A 14,989-nucleotide genomic window follows, 5' to 3' on the forward strand; every position below is an offset into this window, starting at 1 on the left:
CTTCGCCCAATCAGCGCTGAGTCCAGGGCGGGTGCGTGGGGGCGCGGCCAATGGGAGGCGGGAGCGCGGCGGGAGGGGCGGGTCCGAGCGGCGCGCGGGGCAGGCCGGGAGTGCGCGCGCGGGCTGTGACGCAGCTGCGGCCCCGTGAGGCGGCGGCGGCACCGCGGGCCCGACCCGGCCCGGCCGCTGCGAGCGGCGCTTCCCGACACCCGCCGTGAGCAGCGGGGCCCGCTGGGGCAGCCCTGCCCTCCGCCCGCGGTGAGCACCGCGCCTGCCCGCCCTGCCTTGCCCTGCCCTGCCCGGCGTGGCTGGGGCGCCGCCGCCGCCAGGCCTTTTGTGCCGGGAGACCGGCTGCTCCTGGAGGGGAGGCCGTGGGACGGAGGGAGGGCCGGAGGGAGGCGGGAAGGCGGCGGGCGGGTGGGATTTCTGGGCAGCCGTGCCGCGGCTATCTCCCGAGTAGCTGGCCGCTTTTGGGGGTTTTTAGGCCTCTTGGGTTGTCCCGTTGCGCCTCCGGTTGGAGATTCCGGGTGTTTTCCGCGGGGGATACGCGGCTCTGGATGCGGGTAACGGCCCGGCTGTCCCTGGGCCGGGAGTTATTTACTGTCGTGTTAACTAGGTGTAGTTTAAAGTTAGGTTGGTCACATGTGACTTAAAGTTTCTTTAGTGGCATGGGTTTCCTTGGGGGGGGGGTTTAAGGGGGTTTTGTGCTGTTGCTGTAAAGCTTCAATTAGAGCGCTTTAGCGCGAGGAGCCCCAACTCAGCTGGGGGTGCAGCGAGTGGGAGAGGGATGTCGTGTAAAACCCTCGAGTTTTACTAGTGACGGTCTAACTCTTGAGTTCATAGAACCCCAGAATCAGTAAGGCTGGAGAAACCCTCCTAGCTGTGCCCCTTGCCCACCTTGTCCCCAGCCCAGAGCTCTGAGTGTCACCTGCAGGGATGGGCACTGCAACCCTCCCTGGGCAGTTCCAATCCCTGAGCTCCCTTTCCATGGGGAAATTCCTGCTGCTGTCACCCTGAGCCTGCCCTGCCCAGCCTGAGGCTGTTCCTTCTCCTCCTGTTCCTGGAGCAGAGCCCGACCCCCCCTCCCTGCCTCTCCTGTCAGGGAGTTGTGCAGAGCCACAAGGCCCCCCTGAGCCTCCTTTTCTCCAGGCTGAGCCCCTTTCCAGCTCCCTCAGCCCCTTTCCCTGCCCTGGACATGCTCCAGCATCTCAAAGTCTTCCTCTGAGGAGCCCAGAATTGGACACAGCCCTCGAGGTGCAGGGAAGGAGGGATGGGTGTGAAGGAGAATAAAATGCATGGTGTAGGAGAGGGAAACCTTTCCATAACTGTTTTTTTCTTAGAAAGTGATTTATTAGGTTTTTTCTTAGGTAGAGTTTGGTGTTTAGTGATCTCAGGACAACGAGAGAGCAGTGACTTAGAAAACAGGAACCACAGATAATGAAGAAGCTGTGACTTTGCAGATAAGGCTGAGAGTCACAACATTGGACAGCTGGAAAGTGATTTTTATCTGGCCTGAAAGGGAGACTTGCACTGGGGCAAGGGGAGATGGCTGAAGATATTCCATAGGGAGGGATGTGTTTGGGAGCAGGTCCTGGTGGAGAGGGAGCTGAGGGGGTCAGCCTGGAGAAAAGAATGTACAGGTTGGACCTTTCCACACTCCTGACTCCCTGACAGGAGGCTCAGGGTGACAGCAGCAGAAATTTCCCCATGGAAAGGGAGCTCAGGTATTGGAACTTCCCAGGGAGGGTTGCAGTGCCCATCCCTGCAGGTGGCACTCAGAGCTCTGGGCTGGGGACAAGGTGGGCAAGGGGCACAGCTGGCACTGCCTGGGCTGGGAGGGATTTTCCAGCCCCTGGGATCCCATGGGAGAAGGTGAGGAGGGCTCAGGGTGCAGTGTTACCCTCAGCTTGGGGAGCTCTGGGAGTTTGTCAGAGCAGCTTTTCCTGGCTTTTACCAGCATCATTTCACTGAAATTTCTCTTCCTGGGAGAAATGAAGCCTGTAAGGATTGGCATGTGGAAGTGTGGAGACCCCTAACACTCCAAAATCGTGGTGTATGTCTGTTGGTGTAGTTGGAGGTGATACAAATCATCTTTTTAATTTTTCTGTCAGGGAAGTGTGGGATATGGGCTGGTTGTTCTGGGCTGATTTAGTCTCCAGCTGTTCAGGGATGGTGGAAGGCTGTGGCTGCTCCCAGTCTGGATTTGGCCATTCTCAGAAAGTGCTGTTGGTGTTAGAGGAACAAACATACTTCAGTTTGAAGGATGGGCAGCTGGATGTGGAGATGTCCCTGCAGGAGGCTGTGCTGGCAGTGCCCAGTCTCTCTGTGCCTGCCTTGGCTGGGATGGGGGAGCTGCCACACCTGGGCACAGGGAAGGGGCAGCTTTGGCTCGCCCTGGAATTGCCTTTGGGAATATTCCTGGTGTGGGCCATTCTTGAATTGCTGATCTTCTTAGCTCTGCAGTGCTGTGTGTGGCTACTGCTGCCAGGGAGTACCTGGGAATGTGGGGGAATTCCTGCATTTCCTGCTGAATATCCAGGGGGTGGGTAACACTAGCATTTTTATTTTGTTAATACAGCATTATTTCTCATTAGTATTGTCATTTTCTTCTGGCTAAAATGGCTTTTCTTGGGTCATTACATCCATTGTTTTTGGGGGTAATACTGGCTTTTTTTGTTAATCTGGCACATTTTTGGTTAATCTGGAACTTTCAGTGATGGAGCTGCAGGAAAACAGTCCCTAGATCCCTGACAGAGTGCCCGAGGAGCTGTGGGGATTATGCTGGATTTGTTGACAAACTCAGAGAGTTGGAGCAGAGTTTGTACCTGTCTGTGCTGGGGGAGGAGGCTGAGGAGAGGCAGCAGGGAGTGAATGTGCTGTAAATAAACCATGGGGCTGGAAAGGGAATTGGGCCCAGCAAAACTCCCCTGGAGCAGCAGCTGCTGGGAAGTGCAGGAGTGGGGAGCAGAGGGAGGGGGGATTCCTGCAGTCCCTGTGCAGTGCATCCCCTGTCGTGTTTGAAGCAGTTGGCAGAGAGCTGGAACAGGAAATCTGTCCTGGAAACCCCTGGGATTGCAGTGGGATCACCACAGGCTGAGATGGGCAGGAACTCCAGCCGTAATGAGGGGTGACACCTTAATTTTAGGGCCAGTGGTGTTCAGGGCCACCTCCTGAGCTGTGCTGTCACTGGAATGTTGGTGCCCCTGACCCCTCAGGGTTCTGGCAGGGTTTGGATTTGCACAGTGCCATGGGGCTGGTGCTGGAGGATTCTGTGGGGTTGCTGCCCTTGGCAGTGAGGGAGATGGAAAATGGTTCAATAAAACCTGAATTCTGCTTTCCAGGTCTAGGAGGAAAACCTGATACATCCTGAAAATGTTTAACAAATCCTTTGGAACTCCGTTCGGAGGCAGCACCGGCTTTGGGACAACTTCAACTTTTGGGCAAAGTAAGTAAAGTACCTGAGGTGGTTTTTAATGAGGTGTCTTTTCCTGGAGTGCAGCTCAGAGAGTCCATGGAGGTGGTGATACCTCATGGGATGGAATTAGGGAGCTGCTGGGTGCTCCAGCTGGCTTGGATGAGGTTCAGGAGCCCGAGGCTGCACCCCAACCAAGCTTTCAGTTTGGGCACACAACCAGGATTCTGCAGGAAGAGTGAATGTGCAGTGCTTGGGGCAGGTGGTGTCACTGGGATTTGGGGGCTGGAACAAAGGTTTGTTGGGAGGGCTTGCAGGAGGAGCTGTGTGTTTTGGGTGTGTGCAGCTCAGCTGTTCCCAGCTGTCCCAGTGTGCCTGTTGGAGGCTGTCACAGGCTGTGTGTGGGGTGTGTGCAGCTCAGCTGTTCCCAGCTGGCTGTCCCAGCTGCCTGTTGGATGCTCTGACAGGCTGTGTTGCACAAGGAGCTGGGTGTTGTGGGGTGTGTGCAGCTCAGCTGTTCCCAGCTGCCTGTCCCAGCTGCCTGTTGGATGCTCTGACAGGCTGTGTTGCACAAGGAGCTGGGTGTTGTGGGGTGTGTGCAGCTCAGCTGTTCCCAGCTGGCTGTTCCTGTGCCTGTTGGAGGCTCTGACAGGCTGTGTTACACAAGGAGCTGGGTGTGGGGGAGTGTGCAGCTCAGCTGTTCCCAGCTGGCTGTCCCAGTGTGGCTCTTGGAGGCTCTGACAGACTGTGTGTGTGGAGCTGGCTGTTCCTGTGCCTGTTGCAGGCTCTGACAGGCTGTGTGTGTGTGTGGAGCTGGCTGTTCTTGTGCCTGTTGCAGCTCTGACAGGCTGTGTGTGTGTTGCAGATGCTGGCTGTTCCTGTGCCTGTTGCAGTTCTGACAGGCTGTGTGTGTTGCAGATGCTGGCTGTTCCTGTGCCTGTTGCAGCTCTGACAGGCTGTGTGTGTGTGTGTGTTGCAGATGCTGGCTGTTCCTGTGCCTGTTGCAGCTCTGACAGCCTGTGTGTGTGTGTGTGTTGCAGATGCTGGCTGTTCCTGTGCCTGTTGCAGCTCTGACAGCCTGTGTGTGTGTGTGTGTGTGTGTTGCAGATGCTGGCTGTTCTGTGCCTGTTGCAGCTCTGACAGGCTCTGTGTGTGTGTGTTGCAGATGCTGGCTGTCCCTGTGCCTGTTGCAGCTCTGACAGGCTGTGTGTGTGTGTGTGTTGCAGATGCTGGCTGTTCTGTGCCTGTGGCAGCTCTGACAGGCTGTGTGTGTGTGTGTGTTGCAGATGCTGGCTGTCCCTGTGCCTGTTGCAGCTCTGACAGGCTGTGTGTGTGTGTGTGTTGCAGATGCTGGCTGTTCTGTGCCTGTTGCAGGTCTGACAGGCTATATGTGTGTGTGTGTGTGTTGCAGATGCTGGCTGTTCTGTGCCTGTTGCAGCTCTGACAGGCTGTGTGTGTGTGTGTGTTGCAGATGCTGGCTGTTCTGTGCCTGTTGCAGCTCTGACAGGCTGTGTGTGTGTGTGTTGCAGATGCTGGCTGTTCTGTGCCTGTTGCAGCTCTGACAGGCTGTGTGTGTGTGTGTGTGTTGCAGATGCTGGCTGTTCTGTGCCTGTTGCAGCTCTGACAGGCTCTGTGTGTGTGTGTGTGTGTGTGTGTTGCAGATGCTGGCTGTTCTGTGCCTGTTGCAGCTCTGACAGGCTGTGTGTGTGTGTGTGTGTTGCAGATGCTGGCTGTTCTGTGCCTGTTGCAGCTCTGACAGGCTGTGTGTGTGTGTGTGTTGCAGATGCTGGCTGTTCTGTGCCTGTTGCAGCTCTGACAGGCTGTGTGTGTGTGTTGCAGATGCTGGCTGTTCTGTGCCTGTTGCAGCTCTGACAGGCTGTGTGTGTGTGTGTGTGTGTTGCAGATGCTGGCTGTTCTGTGCCTGTTGCAGCTCTGACAGCCTGTGTGTGTGTGTGTGTTGCAGATGCTGGCTGTTCTGTGCCTGTTGCAGCTCTGACAGGCTGTGTGTGTGTTTGTGTTGCAGATGCTGGCTGTTCTGTGCCTGTTGCAGCTCTGACAAGCTGTGTGTGTGTGTGTGTTGCAGATGCTGGCTGTTCCTGTGCCTGTTGCAGCTCTGACAGGCTGTGTGTGTGTGTGTGTTGCAGATGCTGGCTGTTCTGTGCCTGTTGCAGCTCTGACAGGCTGTGTGTGTGTGTGTGTGTGTTGCAGATGCTGGCTGTCCCTGTGCCTGTTGCAGCTCTGACAGGCTGTGTGTGTGTGTGTGTTGCAGATGCTGGCTGTTCTGTGCCTGTGGCAGCTCTGACAGGCTGTGTGTGTGTGTGTGTGTTGCAGATGCTGGCTGTCCCTGTGCCTGTTGCAGCTCTGACAGGCTGTGTGTGTGTGTGTGTGTTGCAGATGCTGGCTGTTCTGTGCCTGTTGCAGGCTCTGACAGGCTATATGTGTGTGTGTGTGTGTTGCAGATGCTGGCTGTTCTGTGCCTGTTGCAGCTCTGACAGGCTGTGTGTGTGTGTGTGTTGCAGATGCTGGCTGTTCTGTGCCTGTTGCAGCTCTGACAGGCTGTGTGTGTGTGTGTGTGTTGCAGATGCTGGCTGTTCTGTGCCTGTTGCAGCTCTGACAGGCTGTGTGTGTGTGTGTGTTGCAGATGCTGGCTGTTCTGTGCCTGTTGCAGCTCTGACAGGCTCTGTGTGTGTGTGTGTGTGTGTTGCAGATGCTGGCTGTTCTGTGCCTGTTGCAGCTCTGACAGGCTGTGTGTGTGTGTGTGTTGCAGATGCTGGCTGTTCCTGTGCCGTGTGTGTGTTGCAGATGCTGGCTGTTCTGTGCCTGTTGCAGCTCTGACAGGCTGTGTGTGTGTGTGTTGCAGATGCTGGCTGTTCTGTGCCTGTTGCAGCTCTGACAGGCTGTGTGTGTGTGTGTGTTGCAGATGCTGGCTGTTCTGTGCCTGTTGCAGCTCTGACAGGCTGTGTGTGTGTGTGTGTGTGTTGCAGATGCTGGCTGTTCTGTGCCTGTTGCAGCTCTGACAGGCTGTGTGTGTGTGTGTGTGTGTTGCAGATGCTGGCTGTTCTGTGCCTGTTGCAGCTCTGACAAGCTGTGTGTGTGTGTGTGTTGCAGATGCTGGCTGTTCTGTGCCTGTTGCAGGCTCTGACAGGCTGTGTGTGTGTGTGTGTTGCAGATGCTGGCTGTTCTGTGCCTGTTGCAGCTCTGACAGGCTGTGTGTGTGTGTTGCAGATGCTGGCTGTTCCTGTGCCTGTTGCAGCTCTGACAGGCTGTGTGTGTGTGTTGCAGATGCTGGCTGTTCTGTGCCTGTTGCAGCTCTGACAGCCTGTGTGTGTGTGTGTGTGTTGCAGATGCTGGCTGTTCTGTGCCTGTTGCAGCTCTGACAGCCTGTGTGTGTGTGTGTGTTGCAGATGCTGGCTGTTCTGTGCCTGTTGCAGCTCTGACAGGCTGTGTGTGTGTGTGTGTGTTGCAGATGCTGGCTGTTCTGTGCCTGTTGCAGCTCTGACAGCCTGTGTGTGTGTGTGTTGCAGATGCTGGCTGTTCTGTGCCTGTTGCAGCTCTGACAGGCTGTGTGTGTGTGCAGATGCTGGCTGTTCTGTGCCTGTTGCAGCTCTGACAGGCTGTGTGTGTGTGTGTGTGTTGCAGATGCTGGCTGTTCTGTGCCTGTTGCAGCTCTGACAGGCTCTGTGTGTGTGTGTGTGTGTGTTGCAGATGCTGGCTGTTCTGTGCCTGTTGCAGCTCTGACAGGCTGTGTGTGTGTGTGTGTGTGTGTGTGTTACAGATGCTGGCTGTTCCTGTACCTGTTGCAGCTCTGACAGGCTGTGTGTGTGTGTGTGTTGCAGATGCTGGCTGTTCTGTGCCTGTTGCAGCTCTGACAGGCTGTGTGTGTGTGTGTGTGTTGCAGATGCTGGCTGTTCTGTGCCTGTTGCAGCTCTGACAGGCTGTGTGTGTGTTGCAGATGCTGGCTGTTCTGTGCCTGTTGCAGCTCTGACAGGCTGTGTGTGTGTGTGTGTTGCAGATGCTGGCTGTTCTGTGCCTGTTGCAGCTCTGACAGGCTGTGTGTGTGTGTGTGTGTGTTGCAGATGCTGGCTGTTCTGTGCCTGTTGCAGCTCTGACAGCCTGTGTGTGTGTGTGTTGCAGATGCTGGCTGTTCTGTGCCTGTTGCAGCTCTGACAGGCTGTGTGTGTTGCAGATGCTGGCTGTTCTGTGCCTGTTGCAGCTCTGACAGGCTGTGTGTGTGTGTGTGTGTGTTGCAGATGCTGGCTGTTCTGTGCCTGTTGCAGCTCTGACAGGCTGTGTGTGTGTGTGTGTGTTGCAGATGCTGGCTGTTCTGTGCCTGTTGCAGCTCTGACAGGCTGTGTGTGTGTGTGTGTTGCAGATGCTGGCTGTTCTGTGCCTGTTGCAGCTCTGACAGCCTGTGTGTGTGTGTGTTGCAGATGCTGGCTGTTCTGTGCCTGTTGCAGCTCTGACAGGCTGTGTGTGTGTGTGTGTGTTGCAGATGCTGGCTGTTCTGTGCCTGTTGCAGCTCTGACAGGCTCTGTGTGTGTGTGTGTGTGTGTTGCAGATGCTGGCTGTTCCTGTACCTGTTGCAGGCTCTGACAGGCTGTGTGTGTGTGTGTGTTGCAGATGCTGGCTGTTCTGTGCCTGTTGCACCTCTGACAGGCTGTGTGTTTGTGTGTGTTGCAGATGCTGGCTGTTCCTGTGTCTGTTGCAGCTCTGACAGGCTGTGTGTGTGTGTGTTGCAGATGCTGGCTGTTCCTGTGTCTGTTGCAGCTCTGACAGGCTGTGTGTGTGTGTGTTGCAGATGCTGGCTGTTCTGTGCCTGTTGCAGCTCTGACAGGCTGTGTGTGTGTGTGTGTGTTATAGATGCTGGCTGTTCCTGTACCTGTTGCAGCTCTGACAGGCTGTGTGTGTGTGTGTGTTGCAGATGCTGGCTGTTCTGTGCCTGTTGCAGCTCTGACAGGCTCTGTGTGTGTGTGTGTGTGTGTGTTGCAGATGCTGGCTGTTCTGTGCCTGTTGCAGCTCTGACAGGCTGTGTGTGTGTGTGTTGCAGATGCTGGCTGTTCTGTGCCTGTTGCAGCTCTGACAGGCTCTGTGTGTGTGTGTGTGTTGCAGATGCTGGCTGTTCTGTGCCTGTTGCAGCTCTGACAGGCTGTGTTTTTTTGCAGATGCTGGCTGTTCTGTGCCTGTTGCAGGCTCTGACAGGCTGTGTGTGTGTGTGTGTGTTGCAGATGCTGGCTGTTCCTGTACCTGTTGCAGCTCTGACAGGCTGTGTGTGTGTGTGTGTGTGTGTTGCAGATGCTGGCTGTTCTGTGCCTGTTGCAGCTCTGACAGGCTGTGTGTGTGTGTGTGTGTGTTGCAGATGCTGGCTGTTCTGTGCCTGTTGCAGCTCTGACAGGCTGTGTGTGTGTGTGTGTTGCAGATGCTGGCTGTTCTGTGCCTGTTGCAGCTCTGACAGGCTGTGTGTGTGTGTGTGTGTGTTGCAGATGCTGGCTGTTCTGTGCCTGTTGCAGCTCTGACAGGCTGTGTGTGTGTGTGTGTGTTGCAGATGCTGGCTGTTCTGTGCCTGTTGCAGCTCTGACAGGCTGTGTGTGTTGCAGATGCTGGCTGTTCCTGTGCCTGTTGCAGCTCTGACAGGCTGTGTGTGTGTGTGTTGCAGATGCTGGCTGTTCTGTGCCTGTTGCAGCTCTGACAGGCTCTGTGTGTGTGTGTTGCAGATGCTGGCTGTTCCTGTGCCTGTTGCAGCTCTGACAGGCTGTGTGTGGGTGTGTGTTGCAGATGCTGGCTGTTCTGTGCCTGTTGCAGCTCTGACAGGCTGTGTTTTTTGCAGATGCTGGCTGTTCTGTGCCGTGTGTGTGTTGCAGATGCTGGCTGTTCTGTGCCTGTTGCAGCTCTGACAGGCTGTGTGTGTGTGTGTGTGTGTGTTGCAGATGCTGGCTGTTCTGTGCCTGTTGCAGCTCTGACAGGCTGTGTGTGTGTGTGTTGCAGATGCTGGCTGTTCTGTGCCTGTTGCAGCTCTGACAGGCTGTGTGTGTTGCAGATGCTGGCTGTTCTGTGCCTGTTGCAGCTCTGACAGGCTGTGTTTTTTGCAGATGCTGGCTTTGGCGCGAGCAGCGGAGGAGCCTTCGGGACGTCGGCCTTCGGCTCCACCAGCAGCACGGGCAGCCTCTTCGGGAGCACGCAGACCAAGCCAGGTGCTGCTCGGAGGGAGGGAGGGAGGGAGGGAGGGAGGGAAAAGCCCCCAACCAAGCAATCCTCAACAAAAACCAGCCAAACACCCTCCCAAGCCCAGAACAAGAACCTGTCAAAGCCCCCAAGCAGGATTAACAGCCTGTTTCTGTCTGCAGGAGGATTGTTTGGCTCAACCACCTTCAACCAACCGGCCACCTCCTCCACCAGCACTGGCTTTGGGTTTGGAACATCCACTGGCACATCCAACAGCCTCTTTGGAACCACCAGCACTGGTGGGAGCCTCTTCTCATCCCAGAACAATGCCTTTGCACAGAACAAGCCAGCTGGCTTTGGAAGTGAGTGAAACTGGCCTCTCTGCAGTTGGTGGGACAGCAGTGGGAGCTGGGTGTACCTGGGGGCTGCCACAGGGGCAGGGTGAGGCTGAGGGGTTCTCCAGGAGGATACAGTGACATCCCTGTGCCCACAGCAGCCAGGGAGGTGCCCACTGCTGCTCAGTCTGTAGCTGTGATGTCAGCCCTAAATTTTAAAGTAAATTGCCAAAAGTGGCTGGCTGGAAGTTTTTATCCTAAAGTCTCTTTTGGTGCTGTTTGATTTTAGGTTTTTATCCTGTGGCAGAGCAGTTCAGTTTGGTTTGTCTGTGGCAGAGAAGACAGGGAATGCTGTTAAACTCTTCTGTAATCTCACAAGGCAAAAGCAACTGCTTGCAGCGCTTTCTGAAAAAAGAAAAGGAGCCTTGCTGATTCTCTTTATAATAAAATTATTATAATGGTTTCTTCCTACTAGTCAGGAGTAGAAGGAAACTGGCTGCTGTGGCTTGTCTGGTGTTTCTGGGGTGCTGAGTTAGGGAAACTTCTACAGCAGAGAACTGCATTAGCAGCACCACCAGCTTCCAGCTTGGCTGTCAAATTATTTTTCCCAGCTATTTTTTCCATTTTTCAAACCAGTTTCTAATCTGAATAAAGTGTTAAAGTTTTAGTTTTATACTTTTGGTTTGTTTGAATACTGATATTATTTTTTTATGCTTTATTCAGACTTTGGTACAAGCACTAGCAGTGGGGGGCTCTTTGGAACCACCAACACCACTTCCAACCCCTTTGGGAGCACATCTGGCTCTCTCTTTGGCCCAACCAGCTTCACTGCTGCTCCAACTGGCACAACTATTAAATTTAATGTAAGTTCTGCTTTTTCTTCCTAATCCAGCCTGTTCACTGGGGGAAGTGTTCAGTTTTGCAGTTGTTTGTGTGATGCCTTGGCCACTGTGGTGTTAAAATGAGTTCAGGTGCAAGTGTTCTGACATGATTTGAGAGCATCCCTTCTCAAGCACTGTAGGATTTCAGGCTTGCTGGGTTTAGAGCTGTGCTGACACTGAAGGAGTAAAGGGTCTCCTGAAGCTGAGCCTTCCCAGTGCTGTGGAACTCGGGGTGAACCATGGCAAATGGCATGGCAGTGAGGGCTGGGGACGTTTGGGATGGGTCAGGATCAGCACAGCTCTCCTGAGGCAGCCTGGCTGAGGGAATGGCAGCTGGGAGGAGAGGAGGGCTGTCCTGCCTGCCCTGGACGAGTCCCCTTTAAGACAGGATTCAGTAACTGCTACCAAGTTCTGTGGCAGTTGGACCTGGAGGCTGGCCCAGCAGAGGGGCCTTGAGGAACTGGCCTAACTGGGGCCTGCTGGAAGAGGGACTCTTCTCCCCAAAAACTTGTTCGTGCAGATCTCATCACTCTTCATTTCTGGACTGAGCTGATGTAAGACTGAGGCTTTGGGGGTAGAGCTGTGGTGCTGCTGGGCTCCTGCAGTGCTGCTGATTTGTATTTTCATAGCACTGTTAAAAAAAAGAGGGTAGTGAAATTCATGCAGAGCTCCAGGAATTGTGTCAGAAGCTGAGGTAAACTGCTTCTAAAGTGAAACCAAAAGCTGAATTGCTGGGAGTTGTTTTGAGTGTTCCTGGGGCAAATTCCACTGCTGATCATCATTGAACACACCTGGGTGAGGCCTCAGCTGTACGAATAATGATGGGATCATAAAGCCATGAAATCACACAATGTTTGGGTTGGGAGGGACAATGCAGTGCCACCCCAGCCATGGCAGGGACACCTCCCACTGTCCCAGGCCCAATGTCCAACTGGAACTGAACATTCCAGGGATCCAGGGGCAGCCACAGCTGCTCTGGGAATCCATCCCAGCCCCTCTCAGGGAACAATTCCTAATTCCCAGTATCCCATCAAACCCTACTCTGCAGCCATTCCCTGTGTCCTGTCCCTCCCTGCCTTGTCCCCAGCCCCTCTCCAGCTCTCCTGGATCCCTTCAGGCCCTGCCAGGGGCTCTGAGCTCTCCCTGCAGCTTTTCCTCTCCAGGTGAGCACCCCCAGCTCTCCCAGCCTGGCTCAGAGCTGTCCAGCAGCTCCCTGCCTGCTCTGGGCTCTCTCCAGCTCCAGCTCCTGCCCTTGCTGTCCCATGCTGGGGGCTCTGCTGTGGGGTCTCACCTGAGCAGGGCAGTCACACAGAGCCTCAGGTCTGTGCTAGCTGTGGGATTTCCCAGGGTGTGCAGGGAGTTTGGCTGTGTTCCCCCAAGGCTGGGTGGATTGTAACCTGGCCCTTGCTCCCTCCCCTCAGCCCCCCACCGGCACGGACACCATGGTGAAGTCGGGCGTGAGCACCAACATCAACACCAAGCACCAGTGCATCACTGCCATGAAGGAGTACGAGAGCAAGTCCCTCGAGGTCAGTGCAGGGGACCCAGCCCAGCCTCTCCTTGGGCCTCTGGGCCACATCACTGTCTGTGCTCATTAATGGGGAAGTGTTAATGAACCTTCAGTACGTGCATCGCACACACCAGCTGTTGGCAAGTAAAACAATTAATTGCAGTTGGGTTTAAATGCTTAATGCAGGTCTGGAAGAGCTGAAATTCCATCTTGTCAGAAGGACATGAGATCCTGTTGGGAACAGCCCTGCTGTGCTGAGATAACAGCAGGATCCCAGCAGAGCTCAGTTGTTTATTATAAATTACTTTTCCCAAGGATTCAACCTGAGGCCTTCCCATTTGGGCTGCTTTGTTTGACCCCTCAAAACAGACAGTTTGTACAAAGAGCTGAAAACCTCTGGGAAGTCACATTGAAGCCCAAACATGGATCTAAGTTCAGGTCCTTATTTTTAAAAACGTGTGTGTTTCAGCCTTTCTTGAGCCTTCACCTGTGTGAAGGGTGCTGTGTGAGTGTGGTAAGTAACCTGCCTGCCCTGCCCTGGGTAACAAGAGCTGCATTTCCCTCCAGGAACTCCGTTTGGAAGACTACCAGGCAAACAGGAAAGGGCCCACGAATCCTGTGGGAGCAGGAGCAACTGCTGGCTTGTTTGGCTCTTCCACTGCCACGTCCAGCACAGCCACAGGACTTTTTGGCTCTTCCACTACCAATACAGGCTTTTCCTATGGACAGAATAAAACTGCTTTTGGAACCAGTAAGTACTGCCTGGCCCTGGCATTCCTGTGAGTGCATGTGCAAATGTTCTGTTAAACCTTTTAAAATTCTGTGATGCAAAGTGCTGAAATGCTGCTGTGAGCTCAGAGTTGTGCTGGTGCTATTGCCAGCATTCACTGGTGGAGCTCCTTACTGTAGGAATCTGTTTGCTTACTTTTCCTTGGAAAAATCCAAACATCACCTGGATTTTTATTAGGTTTTGGTGCAAACTGAAATGTAAATTGATTATAGAATCCCAGAATGGTTTGGGTTAGAAGACACCTTGAAGCTCACCCTATTTCACCTCACCATGGGCAGGGACACCTCCCACTGTCCCAGGCTGCTCCAGCCCCAGTGTCCAGCCTGACCTTGGGCACTGCCAGGGATCCAGGGGCAGCCACCTGTGCCAGGGCCTGCCCACCCTCCCAGGGAAGGATTTTTTCCTAATAATGGATATTTGTGTTTGTGGCATTTGACTTTAAACAGATCCAAATCCTGCAGGCTATAGGAATAGCAGTGGTTGTTGGATGAGCAGAGATGGGACCCAGGGAGCAGCTGGAGCTGGGCCAGGGCAGGCTCAGCTTGGATTTTAGGGCAAGGTTGTTCCCCCAGAGGGTGCTGGCACTGCCCAGGCTCCCCAGGGAATGGGCACAGCTCCAGGAGCTGCCAGGGATGGCCAGGCTGGGATTGTTGGGGGTCTGGGACTGGGTGATCCCTGCGGGTCCCTTCAGCCCAGGACATCCTGTGACCTGTTTCCCTGTGTGAGTGCAGTGTGGGGTGTGCAGGGGCAGGTCTCTAACTCCCCTCTGTCCCAGGTACCACCGGCTTTGGCACGGGCACCAGCGGGGGGCTCTTCGGGCAGCAGCCACAGACCACCAGCCTGTTCAACAAGCCCTTCGGCCAGGCCACCACCACGCAGAACACCGGCTTCTCCTTCGGGGGCACCAGCACCCTGGGCCAGCCCAACACCAGCACCATGGTGAGAGGGGCCTGGGGGGCTGCTCCTCACATTGCAGGGGGTGGGAGCGGGTGCTGGAGTGGGGAGCCTGCTGCCAGCCAGCTTTGTTCCTGACAATGGGAGAGCATCAGCTCTTGACAAATCATGTACCTGAGTGAGGAGCCTGCTGCCGGTCAGCTTTGTTCCTGACTATGGGAGAGCACTCAGCTCTTGACAAATCATGTACCTGAGTGAGGAACCTGCTTTGTTCCTGACAATGGGAGAGCACTCAGCTCTTGACAAATCATGTACCTGAGTGAGGAACCTGCTTTGTTCCTGACAATGGGAGAGCACTCAGCTCTTGACAAATCATGTACCTGAGTGAGGAACCTGCTTTGTTCCTGACAATGGGAGAGCATCACCTCTCACAGATCATGTACCTGAGTGAGGAACCTGCTTTGTTCCTATCAATGGGAGAGTATCAGCTTTCACAGATCATGTACCTGAGTGAGGAACCTCCTGCCAGTCAGCTTTATTCATGACAATGGGAGAGCAGTCAACTCTTCACAAATCTTGTGCCCACTCACCTCCTCAAGCAGCTGCTCTCTAGCAACTCCAGTGCTTCCTGTCATTTTCACACAGATAATGTCATTCCATGGTTAACCTTCTATGGGAATTCCAATCCTGGGCTTATTGGTGACAAAGGAGGAGCATTTGTGGGCTTTTGTGATAGATTCTGTATAGCTGTAACTTGCTGTATAACTAGAGGCTTTGGCCCCAGATATCCTGTGTTCTCTGTGAATTAGTTGTGACTTCTCCCAGAAAACCATGTGAAATGTTTCTTTTCCATTTCCCTTGCTCAAAGGAATGAGGAAATTCCAATATCCTTTAAGTCTTGGAGCATAAATTTTTGGGTTGTGTTTTTTTTTAGTTTCCTTAGTAGCTAATTTCTTGGAGGAGGAATGAAGCTTCTGGAATGCTCTTCACCCCTCCTTTTTTCCCAGC

The 14,989-nt window shown here is 54.2% G+C and overlaps 1 protein-coding gene across 2 annotated transcripts in view; it reads left to right on the top strand.

The window, feature by feature from the left end:
- Window positions 1-99: 99 nt before the first annotated feature.
- Window positions 100-14,989, top strand: part of NUP98 (nucleoporin 98 and 96 precursor) — a 46,388-nt gene continuing 31,498 nt past the window's right edge. Inside the window, exons 1-8 of one of the 2 annotated variants that reach the window (XM_056486234.1) lie at window positions 100-258; window positions 3,342-3,445; window positions 9,499-9,600; window positions 9,754-9,933; window positions 10,630-10,769; window positions 12,209-12,316; window positions 12,865-13,048; window positions 13,863-14,026. In XM_056486234.1, the coding sequence (XP_056342209.1) occupies window positions 3,373-3,445; window positions 9,499-9,600; window positions 9,754-9,933; window positions 10,630-10,769; window positions 12,209-12,316; window positions 12,865-13,048; window positions 13,863-14,026 (951 nt within the window). In that variant the 5' untranslated portion in view covers window positions 100-258; window positions 3,342-3,372. The remainder of the gene's footprint in view (window positions 259-3,341; window positions 3,446-9,498; window positions 9,601-9,753; window positions 9,934-10,629; window positions 10,770-12,208; window positions 12,317-12,864; window positions 13,049-13,862; window positions 14,027-14,989) is intronic. The other variant, XM_056486244.1, reaches the window with a different exon arrangement.

The sequence above is a fragment of the Oenanthe melanoleuca genome, chromosome 1 (assembly GCF_029582105.1).
Source record: "Oenanthe melanoleuca isolate GR-GAL-2019-014 chromosome 1, OMel1.0, whole genome shotgun sequence".
NCBI lineage: Eukaryota > Metazoa > Chordata > Aves > Passeriformes > Muscicapidae > Oenanthe > Oenanthe melanoleuca.